Genomic DNA, 16,006 nt, shown 5'->3' with positions numbered 1-16,006 from the left:
TACTCTAATAAATGGTTCAAATAAATATACAAGGGATTTCAAAGGGAGGTTAGTGAGGCATTTACAAATATATAACGAGGGACAGTGCCATCATTCACTTTATGCGCAAAATTTCACGTGGTATCATTGAGTGATCAAATAATACCATTTTATATATCAAGTGGTATTATATATACTTTATTTATAATACCACTAACTAAAATAGATAGGGAAATAGGGTCCAATCCACAGGGAAACAATGTTCTTTTATTTCTAATAAATTATTATAATCTAAATTATCAAGTAACAAATATGATTTTATGTGAATTTATCTAAGGGAATTAATTAAACTAAGCAAAAAAGACTAAGAGAATATCAAATAAATAAAAACCTAGGGCATAACTTCACCAATAAATAATACTGCAGGATGAAAGACAATAATCAATTACCAGTACATAAATTAACCAGATTATAAAGAGCTTTCGCTACGTATTATAATCACAGTATTATCCTAGCGGTATTAAATCACATCTCTCGAATCTTGACTTAACCATTTATAAATTAACCTACCTATTGAAACTAAGCTTTAATACCAATTCTCATATGTCGAATCTCGAATCAATATTGCATAACTCATACAATTAAACCAGCGCTAATCTAATTGCATAGCAGTAAATCAATCAATAGGAAATTAATCTAAAACACAACAATCAACAATAATAAATCACCCCTTCATATTATTTACAGATCACCAAGAACCCTAGAAATAAATTTTTCACACATAATTAAATCTTAACTACTCAAAACAATTAAACAAAGCATGATAAAAACAATAATTAAATAAAGAGAATAATAATGAAGAATAACTAAAACTTATGAATGAACTAAACAAAATAAAAACAAAGCAAAAAGCGTAATATGTTATGAAATATTTGTGCATATCCATTATCCTCCTTGTATCATTCTGGAATATTCTAGATCTAGGGTTTATATTCTTATCCAACCAAACCCTAATTATATTGTATGTATATATATATACCCCATCCTATGGAATAAAGATATACAGATTAATTCTCTCTCCATCTCTCATATTTTCTCCTTATTTCACAACACGTTATCAGCACCATCTCTAGCCAAAACCAAGACCAAGGTTTAACCCTACACGACGATCATTCGATCATTGTTAAAGATCTTGAAAGGTACGCCTACACTGTTATTCCATCAGATTATTGTAGATAAATAAATTTACATATTTCTGTTATTCCATCAAATTATTGTAGGTAAATAAGTTTACATATAAGAATATGTATATGTATTAGTCACAAAGAGTAATTCAATCGCAATCATACCGGACACAAATTTTAGAGTAATATACTATTATGTATTATGTGCATAATGATTGTTTGATATAAGGCACCATTTATGATGCAAGTGTTAAGAAAATAATGCAAATTTTCTATTTAATCAAATTTGAGGGAGAAATAAATTACATAAACAAAATGTCTATTTATACCAAAGTGCAAAAAATACAACCCCTCTTTTCTCTGAGTTATTTTTCTTCTCTCAGATTTTCTCTTGAAAATATTACATACAAATGAAGGAAATGCTCAATTTATAGTTTTCCTAAAACAACCTAAGCCATTTAAAATTTAGCCTGCAATATTTATTACCATTAGTTATTTTTATCTATATTTGAAAACACCTTTAATTTTCAATGGTAATACATGGTTATTTAATAACCATTTATTTTTTTTCTTTATGTTTCTTAATTATCTGCCAACAATCTCCCACTTGAAAACTGATTTCAATCTGTCTTCACACCAAGGAGTAGAACCTCAACTAGTCTTCTGTCATTTTAAGACCAATTGATGTTGAGCACAATTTCAACTTGTCAATCGTCACTGTTTTCGTTAACATGTCTGCTGGATCTGGATTCTTACTGCCAAGAATCTTTTTAAGAGTGAACACTTCATCTTCTAGAAGAGACCTAATAAAGTGATAACGAATACCGATGTGCTTTGTTCTTGAGTGAAACGCCGAATTCTTTGCTAAATGTATAGCACTCTGACTATCGCTATACAAAATATTATTCACTTGTTTGAACCCAGCTCATCTAACAAACCTTGAAGCCATATCATCTCTTTACTAGCTTCGGTCACTGCCACATACTCAGCTTCTGTAGTGGATAAAGCAACAATCTTTTGTAGTTGGGACATCCAACTTACGGCTGTATTTCCAACTGTAAATACATAACCCGTTGTGCTCTTTCTATTATCGACTTCACCGCCAAAGTCTGCATCAACGTAACCTTGTATTTTGAATTCACCTTTACCAAAGTACAAACACTTATTAATTGTACCTCGTAAATACCTCAAAATCCATTTAACAGCTTCCCAATGGACTTTTCCTGGATTGGACATAAACCTGCTTACAACTCCCACTGCATGTCCAATATCTGGTCTTGTACAAACCATTGCATACATCAAACTTCCAATAGCCGTGGCATAAGGAACCTTGGCCATATATTCTTTATCTTCATCTGTCTGAGGGGACTGATCCTTTGATAGACGAAAATGACTCGCCAACGGTGTACTATCAGGCTTAGCATCACCCATATTAAATCTCTGAAGAACACGTTTGATGTACTCTGATTGTGATAACTGCAAAGTGCCTCTCTGCTTATCTCTTGTGATTTGCATTCCTAAAATCTTCTTTGCTGGACCCAAGTCCTTCATGTCAAATTCCTTTGACAATTGATGCTTCAACTTTATAATATCATTCATATCAGAACCTGCTATTAACATATCATCAACATAAAGTAATAGGATGATATAACTGGATTGATATCTCTTGAAGTAGCAACAGTGGTCAGCGTTGCACTTCTGGAAATCTTCCTTATGCATGAAGTTATCAAACTTTTTGTACCATTGTCTTGGGGCTTGTTTTAGCCCGTATAAACTTTTCTTAAGTTTGCATACCATCTGCTCTTTCCCACTTTTTATAAAACCTTCTGGCTGGTGCATGTATATTTCTTCATCAAGATCTCCATGAAGAAATGCAGTCTTCACATCTAACTGCTCGAGATAAAGATCTTCAATTGCAAAAATACTCAACACTGTTCTAATGGTATTGAGTTTCACAACAGGAGCGAATATCTCATTATAATCAACTCCTTCTTTCTGTTGAAAACCTTTGACAACTAGTCGAGCCTTATACCTCTTGGAATCATCGTGCTCCTTTTTTGCTCGATATATCCATTTGTTATGAAGGGCCTTCTTACCTATGGGTAACTCAGTTAGTTCCCATGTCTGGTTTGAAATCAGGGATTGCATTTCATCTTTCATTGCAAGCCCCCACTTGCTAGCATCTCTGGTCTGGGATGCTTCATAATAAATTTCTGGTTCCCCATCATCAGTTAATAACAAATACTTCATATATTTTCTATTAGGCACATGTGGTCGAGTACTCCTTCTTAGTGTAGGAGTTGGACAAGAAGGTTGTTGTATGTCATTTGATTGCGATATACTGCCCTGTACAGTCTGTTCTTCTTGTTTCGGAGTACTTATGATAGTGTACTCTTGCATCGTACTGTCTGGGACATAATCTTCATCAATGAATGTAGATTCTTTTTGATTTGTTTCATAACTCTCAATTTTATGCCTATCTTTGTACGTGACTCTCTCATTGAAAATTACATCTCTTGAACGAATAATCTTTTTGCTTTCATCATCCCAAATGCAGTATCCGAACTCATCTTCGCCATAACCGATAAAAGTGCAAAATTTTGATTTAGGATCAAGCTTATTTTTGCCTTGATCACTAATGTGCACATAAGCTACACAACCAAATACCTTTAAGTGCGACAATTTGATCTCTTTGCCGCTCCATACCTCCTCTGGTAATTTGTACTCCAATGGGGTTGATGATCCTCGATTGATCAAGTAAGCTGCTGTATTAACTGCTTCTGCCCATAATTGTTTTGGTAGACCTGACTGTATACGAATGCTTCTGGCTCTTTCTGTCAATGTTCGGTTCATCCGCTCAGCTATGCCATTATGCTGAGGCGTACCTGGCACAGTTCTTTCCATCTTAATACCATGCTCGTAGCAAAACTTCTTGAATTTGGTGTCCTCATATTCTCCGCCATTGTCGGACCTGAATCTTTTGATCTTCAGACCTGTTTCATTTTCAACCCTAGCTTTCCATATCCTGAAAACTTCAAACACTTCGGACTTGTATTTTAGAAAGTAAACCCATACTTTCCTAGAGTGATCATCAATAAAAGTCACAAAGTACTGTTTTCCACCTATAGACTGGGTGGTTGTTGGTCCCCACACATCAGAATGAACAAGCTCCAATTTTTCTTTCATTGGAGTTCTTCCATATGTCTGAAAGCTTACCCTCTTCTGCTTTCCAAGTATGCATTCTTCACACATGTCTAAATTCACAGATTTTAGACTAGGGAGTTTTCCAATTGAATGCATGATCTTCATTCCTTTCTCACTCATGTGACCAAGTCTTTGGTGCCATAACTTGGAATTTTCATTCTCTGTTGCAACTGCAATCGAATAACACGCTCCAGCTGTCAAATAGAGAGTACCATTCTTTTTACCATGAGCAACTATCATTGCTCCCTTTGAAATCTTCCAATTATCACCTTGAAAGATTATAGTGTAACCTTCACGAGCCAACTGCCCAACTAAGATCAAGTTCTTTCTTAGGTCGGGAACATGTTTGACATCCTTCAGCTCCCAAGCTGACCCATTTAACTTAATTTTGACATTACCTTGACCAACAATATCACAAGGTTGGTCATCACCAAGGTATACCTGTCCAAGGTTTCTATGGACATACTTCTCAAAAAAGTTTTTATTAGAAGTAGCATGGAACGATGCTCCAGAGTCTAATACCCAAGACTCTTCTTTGCTCTCCAATGAGCATATCAACGCATCATCACCTTCTCCGGTAGAAGTGACATTTGCCTCTGCCTTCACTTCTTTGCCTTTTGGTGTTCCCTTGCACTGATTTTTATAGTGCCCAATCTTTCCACAATTCCAACACTCCAAAGTCTTTGAGTTTTGGAAATTATTTGGATTCCTGGATTTTGACCTCCTATCTCTGGATTGTCCTCGATAGTTTGATCTTCTGCGTTCATTCCTTCTGATTAAATTTCTTCCTCTTGACTCTGTATGCAATACTGAAGAGGATGAAGATTCACCTGATTCTCTTCGTCGAATCTCCTCACTAAGAACCAGATCACGAACGTCATCAAACTTCAACTTGTTATTTCCCGATGAGCTACTCACAGCTGTGACTGTAGCATTCCAACTATCTGGCAGGGAAGATAAAAGTATTAACGCTAATAATTCATCATCAAATTTGATTTCAACAGAACTCAATTGGGTTGTGACAGAATTGAGTTCATTAAGGTGTTGAGCTACCGATCCACCTTCCGACATCCTCAAACTAAACAACCGCCTCATCAAATGAACTTTATTGGAGGCTGATGGCTTCTCATACATATTAGAGAGAGCTTTCATGAGACCTGCCGTTGTGGTTTCCTTTGCAATGTTAAACGCCACATTGCGTGATAACGTCAATCGAATAACTCCGAGTGCTTGTCTATCTAAAAGCTTTCATTCTGCTTCTTGCATGCCATCTGGCTTTTTCTCTTCCAGGGGTTGATAGAGTTTTTTCTGGTATAAATAATCTTCAATCTGCATTTTTCAAAATCCGAAATCTTTACCATCGAATTTTTCAAGTTTAACTTCTCCTTTGTCTGCAGCCATTTCTCCCACTCAAATTTGACTTTTTCTTTTAGGATCGTTTTTATTTTTATCGTAATGTGGACTAATTGTCAACCAAGCTCTTGATACCAATTGTTAAGAAAATAATGCAAATTTTCTATTTAATCAAATTTGAGGGAGAAATAAATTACATAAACAAAATGTCTATTTATACCAAAGTGCAAAAAACACAACCCCTCTTTTCTCTGAGTTATTTTTCTTCTCTAAGATTTTCTCTTGAAAATATTACATACAAATGAAGGAAATGCTCAATTTATAGTTTTCCTAAAACAACCTAAGCCATTTAAAATTTAGCCTGCAATATTTATTACCATTAGTTATTTTTCCCTATATTTAGAAACACCTTTAATTTTCAATGGTAATGCATGGTTATTTAATAACCATTTTTTTTTCTTTATGTTTCTTAATTATCTTCCAACAATAGGTACGCCTACACTGTTATTCCATTAGATTATTGTAGATAAATAAATTTACATATTTCTGTTATTCCATCAAATTATTGTAGGTAAATAAGTTTACATATAAGAATATGTATATGTATTAGTCAAAAAGATTAATTCAATCGCAATCATACCGGACACAAATTTTAGAGTAATATACTATTATGTATTATGTGCATAATGATTGTTTGATATAAGGCACCATTTATGATGTAAGATAGAATAGAATTGTACAGAGTAGATTTAGTTCTTGTTCCCCATTAATAGTGTGTGCTAGTATAGCTTTCCTTTTCGATTATACAAGATACTCTAAGTGATTTGGTAAAATTTGTTAATTTGTGCTTTATATAAATGATTTTAGTCTATTAATTTTTGGAATTATTATTTTATTCTATATTATCTTTCTTTCACATATCTAATACTATTGATGTATCCAATATATATATATATATATATATATATATATATATATATATATATAGGGGAGGGATCCGGTAAGAACCTCTCCTTATATAAGAACCCAATCTTATATAAGAACCCCTTTTTATGTTCTAAACTTTTTTCGGCTTATGTTCTAAAGTTTTCCTATGTTCTAATTTTCTTTCTGCTTATGTTCTAATTATTTCATATATTCTAAATTATTTTTTCAGCTTACATTCTAAATTTTTTCATATGTTCTAAATTATTTTTTCAACTTATGTTTTAAATTTTTTCCTTTATTCTAAATTATTTTTTCAGATTATGTTCTTAATTTTTTCCTATGTTCTAAATTATTTTTCATATGTTCTAAATTTAGCCTATGTTTTAAATTTTTTTTCCTATATTCTATATTATTTTTTCGGCTTATGTTTTAAATTTTTTCCTATGTTCTAAATTATTTTTTCAACTTATGTTTTAAATTTTTTTCCTATATTCTAAATTATTTTTTTCAGTTTATGTTCTAAATTTTTTTCATATGTTTTAAATGTTTGTTTGTTTATGTTCTAAATTTTTTTTTTCTATGTTCTAAATAATTTTTTTCAGCATATGTTCTAAATTTTTTCTTATGTTCTAAATTTTTTTTTCAGCTTATGTTCTAAATTTTTTCCTATGTTCTAAATTATTTTTTAGCTTATGTTCTAAATTTTTTCCTATATTCTAAATTATTTTTCATATATTCTAAATGTTTGTTTGTTTAGGTTCTAAATTTTTCATATGTTCTAAATTTTTTTTCCTATATTATACATTTTTTTTCCTTATGTTCTAAATTTTTTTTTCAGCTTATGTTTTAAATTTTTTTCTATGTTCTAAATTTTTTTTTCAGCTTACGTTCTAAATTTTTTCTTATGTTTTAAAAGTTGGTTTGCTTATGTTCTAAATTTTCCTATAATCTAAATTTTTTTCCTAAATTCTAAAGTTTTTCTTATGTTCTAAATTTTTTCCTATATTTTAAATTATTTTTTCAGCTTATGTTTTAAATTTTTTTTCTATGTTCGAAATTATTTTTTCAATTTATGTTCTAAATTTTTCCTATGTTCTAAATTATTTTTCATATGTTTGTTTGTTTATGTTCTAAATTTTTCCTATGTAGTAATTTTTTTTTCCTATATTCTATATTATTTTTTCAGCTTATGTTCTAAATTTTTTCCTATGTTTTAAATTATTTTTTCAGCTTATGTTCTAAATTTTTTCCTATGTTCTAGATATTTGTTTTCTTATGCTTTAAATTCTTCTTCTTGTTTTTTTTTGGTTGTTGTAAATAGGTGCGTAGTCCTGGGGTTGATATAAATATCCTATGTGTTGCCCCTAGACATGCTACGCGAGAGGTAAGATATAACTTTTGTCTGCTTCTATACTTTTTCCATTATTTTTTGCTACTTTAGTGCCCCTTAACTTGTTATATTTTACTGGATATAGGAAGATTTCTTCGAAGAACTCCATTAGATGCTTTCTGAGATGCCTGAGGTTACAAAGTTGCACCCTGTGCCTGATGCTTTTGTCCCGGTGATGAGATTTAAGTTCAATGGGGTGTCCATAGATCTTCTTTATGCAAAATTGTCGCATTTGAGTTTCTACATTGCATGTGATTGTTTTCCTCGGCTTCTATGGGAGGGTGTTGATTTATATTAAAAACCTATTAGCTCAAGTGGTAGAGCACTATGCAAATGCATAGTTGATATAAGTTCGAATCCTACATAGGCAATATTTATAAATAACTATATAAGAAAAACTTTAGAAAATAGGTAGTAAAAGTTTAGAACATAAAAAAAAAAATAAAAAAAAAAAACTTTAGAACATAAGTAGACTGAATTTAGAACATAGGCAAAAGAATTTTGAACATAGGAAAGAATATTTTAAACATAGGAAATAAAAACCGTTAGAACATAGGTAGAAAAAATTTAGAATATAGGAAAAAATTAGAACATAGGTTGAAAAAATTTAGAACACAGGAAAAAAAAACTTTAGAACATAAGTAGACTAAATTTAGAACATAGAAAAAAAAAATTTGAACATAGATAAAAGAATATTTAGAATATAGGTAAAAGAATATTTAGAACGTAAACAAAAAAAAAAGAAAAAAAAAAGAAACTTTAGAACATAGGTAGTAAAAATTTAGAACTTAGGAAAAAAAAACTTTAGAACATAAGTAGACTGAATTTAGATCATAGGCAAAAGAATTTAGAACATAGGTAAAAGAATATTTAGAACATAAGAAGAAGAAAAAAAACTTTAGAACATAGGTTGGAAAAATTTAGAACATAGGAAGAAAAAAAAAAAAAAAAAAAAAAAAAAAACTTTAGTATATAAGTAGACTAAATTTGGAACATAGAAAAAAAAATTAGAAAATAGGTAGACTAGATTTAGAACATAAGAGTAGGCAAAAAAATTTAAAACATAAAAAAAGAATTACAGAAATGCCATTACTAAAGGATGGTTTTAGATGGTTGGATCAAAACTAATAAATGGTTGAGATTGGTTCTTATATAAGATTGAGTTCTTATATAGAGGAGGGTTCTTACATGAGCCTTCCTCTATATATATATATATATATATATATATATATATATATATATATATATATATATATTAGTCAATATATAATTCACATTATAATTGAAAAATCTCAATTGTTGTTAGACGATTTTGTACAACTAATCATGAAATTATTCTACACGATGTACTTCACCAATATGATTAGATATTTATGTATAAATTGATTATGTTCATTTGTTGCCTTATTTCTCAGTCAGTAGATTCTACTCCAATTGATAAATTATACTCCGTAATCCTATATCGTTCTGTGATTAATGTGCTAAGCTAGTATTAAAATTGCATGTTATTTCTATATCTGAAACATATTAAAGTTGCTTCTGAATTGCATATTGATAAGGATGTTATTTGTGTATTCTCTATTATAGATATCATATATATCTCTTGTTTTTCTTTCCAATTTAATATTTAATATATACTAGTATATGACAAGTGTTCTACATGAAATTATAATTGTGGATGCATTTATCAAACGTTTCAATAAATCAGTGGGCAAATATTGCAAATACATGATATCTTATTTTTAAGAAAGAATATTTAACTATTAAAAGATCCTCATGCAAGCCCATTGGAGTAATCCATTGAAAAGTATGATAATCAAAGGATTCTTTTCTAGTTGCTTGTACTTTATGGATAAGATTACTTATTTTTTTTTATTGACGACATAATTTTATTAACAAGATAAATATTTGTTTAAAATATTTGACGTAATAATCAAGAGCTAAAATTTATGGTATAATTTAGTTCTTTATTTAATGATATATATCATTTGTTATTTTATTACTCTTGAGTGAGATTGCTAATATATGCAGAATATCATATATTTAACTGACTATAATAGATGCTTTCTACGTCCTCAAATTATGCTTATCACATTTCATCTTGTTTATCACCAGTAATGTAGATATTAGTTTTAAAATGAATTTGAGGACAATCATTTATTTCGTTAATTAGATGGGAAATGATAATTAATGAATTCTTGTTTGTAACGACTGGCCATTAGATGAGGTACACATGATCGAAATGGTCAAGACAAGTAATTTGACACTAGAACTTGCAAGCTAATATTTTATAAATGCATACTCCTCTCCATGTTTGAGACTTGAAGTTCTAAAAAAAAAAAATTTGTTTTTGTTAATACTTTGAAGTTTGAACCATCTCATATAAATACAATATTCTTAACATTAACCATTATCATGTTGCTAGTAACCTTATAAGTGGATACTATTATTACATATACTGACACTATTTCAACATTGAAATTATTGAGTGATATATGATTGTATTAAATTATACATGATATTATATGCCTACATTAAGTTGGGTTATAGGAATGATGAATAATTTAACATTAAATACTCATACATATGGACCGAAAGTTCCTTAATTTATGAAGGGTTAAAAGCCCTCAATATGAACCTATGTATAAGACTTAGAAAATTTTAATAGTTTCTAAATTATGTTGTTAACATAATCCACGCACCGTTCACAATACTAATGTGAATGAGAATTTGTATGATTGAAAAGATAGCAAACACGTTTGCATGATGTTTTATTGATCATATATAATGGAAAAGTTCATTAGAATTGCAAACATGATGATATATTATCTATTTAAGCAAGAAATAGTGTTACGAGTTCAAGAATTTAAAGATGACACTTTGAGCAACTTACTTGAAATATGTATTATGTATGCTGTAAGAATTTATGATATAAAGATTAATATAATTGGGCTAAAGGAACAAGTAAGTGTTTTATATAAGAATAATTTTACTTTGCTTGATACATGTTGTTGCCAAAAGAACTTATGACTTAAAGATGCAAGGGATTTTAAAGGTTGTTGGATTAATTATCTCATACCCCATATGCAAGGATTAGGGGGAGATAGTAATTATTTCATTATTTTATGTAATCCTTGCACATGAATAATAATATATATGAATAATAAGATACATTGATGGTCAGTTTGGTACATATATTAGCTTTAGTATCAATGATTTATTAAATAAGGGTGACCACAAAATTATTTAAGATTCAGATTAAAGATGGATACGAATAGATTTCATTAGCTATATGCCTATATACCAACTGTAAATGCTCCAATTAAAATTAATGTTCCAAAAGGACAACATTAGTTATTGATGAACCTAATGCACGCCTAAAGCGTGGTAGTCAAACCCAATAGGTTCCAAAAACATGAATCTTCAAACAACAAATGGGCAATTATTTATAATAGCAAATTTAAGGAAGTGATACATTCTCATAGATCTCTATAAAAGATTATCTTTAGTAAAATGGATATGTACCATGATTATATATATAGAATACTCCATGAGAGTATAGAATGTTCAACAACCTTAAGTCCTTAAGCATGTATCAAGATTATAATCAAAAGCACTCCAACAGAGTATGAGTTAATATTAGATCAAATATTAGTCGATTGTCTTGTCAATTGTATAAAGAAACACATGTTGGTGTTCTAATATCACATCATACTCATGTCCATGCATAAAGTAAGTTTAATAAAGTGATCACTAGTGTTGGAAAACTGACTAGAGTTCAATTTCAGAGATGTGATTGGATGTGATAATTAAATTAGGCCATCCGGGTTTAATAAATACCCGTTATGGAAACCTGAAGTTTCATTTGATAATGTGCTGACACTATCTCAATGTTAGATATATGAAAGGAATTGAATGACATGATATAACATTGAGATTGAGCTATAATAATTTGTGTTGATGAAAATTTCAAGAGTTAATAGGTTTTGATTTTCATATATACGAAAGAGCAATAGGTGACCAGAAGTTCACCAGAATAACTTATATATTATTGTCAAGTATCAGGTGACCATAAGCTCACCAAATACACTATTTAAGTCTTCAAAGATCTAGAAGATCACCACCTAGTAGAATTACAAGCAAGTGATTTACGCTTGTATATCAATTCTTTTGATTGGGGCTATTATATGTCAGCATATAAGAAATAGGACAAGAAAGAAAAATGTACAACTGCACAATACATGTCTTCCCATTAACATTGATCTCCAGAAGAGAAAATATTATGGAAAATGTAATAATAAATACACATGATATGTAAAGGTAATGAACTAATGATTCTTCATTGAAATTGTTCTCCAAAAGAGATAAATCTTGTTTAATACAAATCTTTTGAGAGATAAATTTTGATTGTGATCCTCCCAATGAAATGAATCTTAATGCAAATTTATATACTAAGTTGGTATAGAATTAGACGCCCCCTATAAAAGAGGTATTTTACCAACTTAGGGGGAGAAGAAACAACAAAAGTTGGAAAATCGAAAAAAATAAAAAAAAATTGATGATCCCTATAATGGTAGTTTGAAATATTATATGCCAACTTTTGTCTATATACTATCAAGATATGTTGCACATTATGATTTGATTTGTATTCAGTTATGACTCATGTTGCATAGCATTGAAGATACATTTTGGTATATTAAATAATGTGTATACATTGAGATAAAATCTTGCCAATTATACATGAATCACTACACCTGAAGTGTGGTTTGTATGATCGGTTCCAAAATATAGATATGATATGTGGCAAGATAGTGCAGTTAACACTTTTAATAGTGTACTAGTATATAAATACCATAGTGTATAAATACCCCAAAAGTGGTATAGATATCTGAATTATTACAATAGATGGCCTATAATGTAAGAAAAATTATGATGGTACCAATGAAAAATATATTCAGATATCATTGTCAAAATAGCATGCAAATTAAAATTGTACCCTGAGGAATTATATGATGATACCGGTATATGATGGAACAGACAAATGATGCATATGCATGATAGAATGGACTAGTGAATAAGGGATCTGGAATATATGTCCATTTTGATGTCGACATAATGATAATCATCATAAGTTTATTACGGACCAGAACTCCAATGAAATATGGATTTTTAAATCCACACTGTACAGTGTCTTGCATTATTTTGAGTCCTATGTATGCTCATATGCATGTGTGAGTCTAGGTTAATGTATTATTCATTGCATATATCGAAAGTTGTTAGATGCATTACTCATTGTATATTTTATTTTCTATATCTCATATTGCTGCATTAATTTCTATACAATAATTGTGGTATATGTGAATATTTGTTCAAAAATATAGTAAGGCGTATTTGTAACTTTGATGGAAAATTACAAAGAAATATATATATTCCAACGAGCTTATAGTTGTGATGAAATTATTGATGACGTCGAGTTTATAGCATGTTATGAATCATGTAAGAATAGTTCCTGAAGAACTTACGTACGACGTATTATATATCCAGCCCTACAAATTTTATATTTTACATATTGTAACTATATCAAACTTTTGGTCTATGTGACTATACTATTGACATCTCAACCTGAAGTTTGAGCATATGAGAATTAGTGAGATCGAGAATTACTATTTGTATTTGCATGAGAATTATCGTGTCATTTATGAAACTTCTAATATAAAGAATATCAACTGGATACTTATGCATGAGACTGTTTTCTTATGGTCCAGAAGAACCATGATCAATGTATATAATTACATGTGTTATATTATTATTTCATACAAGATTGAAAAACACCATTAATATATCATGTGTTGCCATATAATTATTAAAGAATGTTTGATCAAATAATTTTCATCGATTTCTATTATTCACGGCCTCCAGAAGAAGGTATAAGTTTAATGGTTAAGTCAACTTTAAACAGAGATTTCGAATGAAATGTGGACAAACACATGTATTATTGTTATAGGTATGGTGATATGAAGACTTACTTGTTCGCGTAAAGATTTGAAGATTTGGGAGGATCGAAAAAACAGAAAATGCAGTTTTTCTTGACTGTTAAAAAAGTTCATTCTGTATTGACTGTTCCTAGGCCTGTTATTCCTGATAATGCTGAAGAAGATGAAACAGTTTATCTGAATAGTGAAATAGAAACTTGGAATGAAACTGATTTCACGTGCAAGAATTATATTCTTAATGGTCTGTCTGATAACTTGTATGACTATTATAATATGGAAAATTCTGCTAAGGATTTGTGGGATGCCCTGCAAAAGAAATATGATACTGAAGAAGCAGGTGCCAAAAAGTATGCTGTCAATAGGTATCTGAAGTTTCAGATGACTGATGAAAAGTCCGTGGAAGTGCAATCCCACGAGCTTCAGAAAATTGCCCATGAGATAATTTCCGAAGGTATGGCCCTTGTTGAACAATTTCAAATTGCTGTTATTATTGACAAAATTCCTCCTTCTTGGAAAGATTTCAAAAATAATCTCAGGCACAAGACTAAGGAATTCTCCTTAGAAAGTTTGATCACTCGGCTCCGTATAGAAGAAGAATCCAGAAAACAGGACCAGAAGGAAGAAATCTTACAGGTCACTAACAATGCTCCTAAGCGATCTGCTGCAGATCTCAAGCCTGCTGGTAAGAATTTCAAACCTCAGAACCGGAAGAATAACTTCAACAAAAGTAAACAGAATGTTCAAAAGAACAATGAAAAGCAACAGTCTCAACCCCCTAAGAATGGTACTGGTCAATATATGCTATAGGTGTGGAAAACCAGGCCATATAGCACGAAAGTGCAGGAACATCCCTAATCCTGTACCTGCGCAGGCAAGCATGATTGAAGAGCCTCTTGTGGCTATGATTACTGAGATAAACCTTACTGGCAGATCAGATGGGTGGTGGGTAGACACTGGTGCTACACGCCATGTCTGCTATGATCGTCGGATGTTTAAAACATACACTGAAAAGACCGATGATAAGAAAGTGTTGTTGGGTGATTTCCATTCCACTAATGTTGTTGGTAATGGAAATGTTGAGTTGAAGTTTACTTCTGGCAGGATTCTCATTTTGAAAGATGTACTGCACACTCCGGAAATGAGAAAGAATTTAGTTTCTGGTTTTCTTCTTAATAAGGCTGGTTTTACACAAACCATAGGTTCTGATTTGTTTACTATAACTAAGAAGGGAATGTTTGAAGGAAAAGGATATGCTACTGATGGCATGTTTAAACTGAATGTTGAGATTAATAAAATTTCTGATTCTGCTTATATGTTGTGTTCTACTATTAATGTTTGGCATGCTAGACTTTGTCATGTGAACAAAAGACTCATAAAAAATATGAGCAATTTAGGCCTTATTCTTAATATTTCTCTTAATGACTTTGATAAATGTGATTTTTGTAGTCAGGCTAAGATTACAAAAACACCTCATAAGTCAGTTATTAGAAATTCAGAGCCATTAGACTTAATTCATTTGGATATTTGTGAATTTAATGGAACGTTGACTGGACAATGATATTTTATCACCTTTATTGATGATTGTTCTGATTATACTTGTGTTTATTTGATGAAAAATAAATGTGATGCTTTTGAAATGTTTATGTTGTTTGTGACAGAGTTTGAGAATCAGTTCAACAAGAAAATAAAAAGGTTACGAAGTGATCGTGGAACTGAGTATGATACTGATGCTTTTGTAGAATTTTATAATTCACATGGTGTCATACATGAAAGGTCAGCCCCTTATTCTCCAGAAATGAATGGTAAGGCTGAAAGGAAAAATAGAACTTTTACTGAGTTAGTAGTTGCTATTTCCTTAAATTCTGGTGCTGCTGATCATTGGTGGGGTGAAATCCTTCTCACCATTTGTTATGTCTTGAACCGTATTCCAAAGACTAAGAGTAAGGTTTCTCCTTATGAAATACTTCGTAATAAAA

General features: G+C 30.7%; 1 protein-coding gene across 1 annotated transcript; it reads left to right on the top strand.

The window, feature by feature from the left end:
- Positions 1–14,111: 14,111 nt before the first annotated feature.
- Positions 14,112–14,837, top strand: LOC110717129. The gene has a single exon (XM_021895767.1). The coding sequence runs from the start codon at positions 14,112–14,114 to the stop codon at positions 14,835–14,837; it is 726 nt and encodes a 241-aa protein (XP_021751459.1).
- The last annotated feature ends 1,169 nt before the right edge of the window (positions 14,838–16,006 follow it).

The sequence above is a fragment of the Chenopodium quinoa genome, unplaced genomic scaffold (genome assembly GCF_001683475.1).
Source record: "Chenopodium quinoa cultivar QQ74 unplaced genomic scaffold, ASM168347v1, whole genome shotgun sequence".
Lineage (NCBI taxonomy): Eukaryota > Viridiplantae > Streptophyta > Magnoliopsida > Caryophyllales > Amaranthaceae > Chenopodium > Chenopodium quinoa.
The sequence above is the reverse complement of the archived record's forward strand: the minus strand, read 5'-3'. Positions and strand labels throughout refer to the sequence as shown.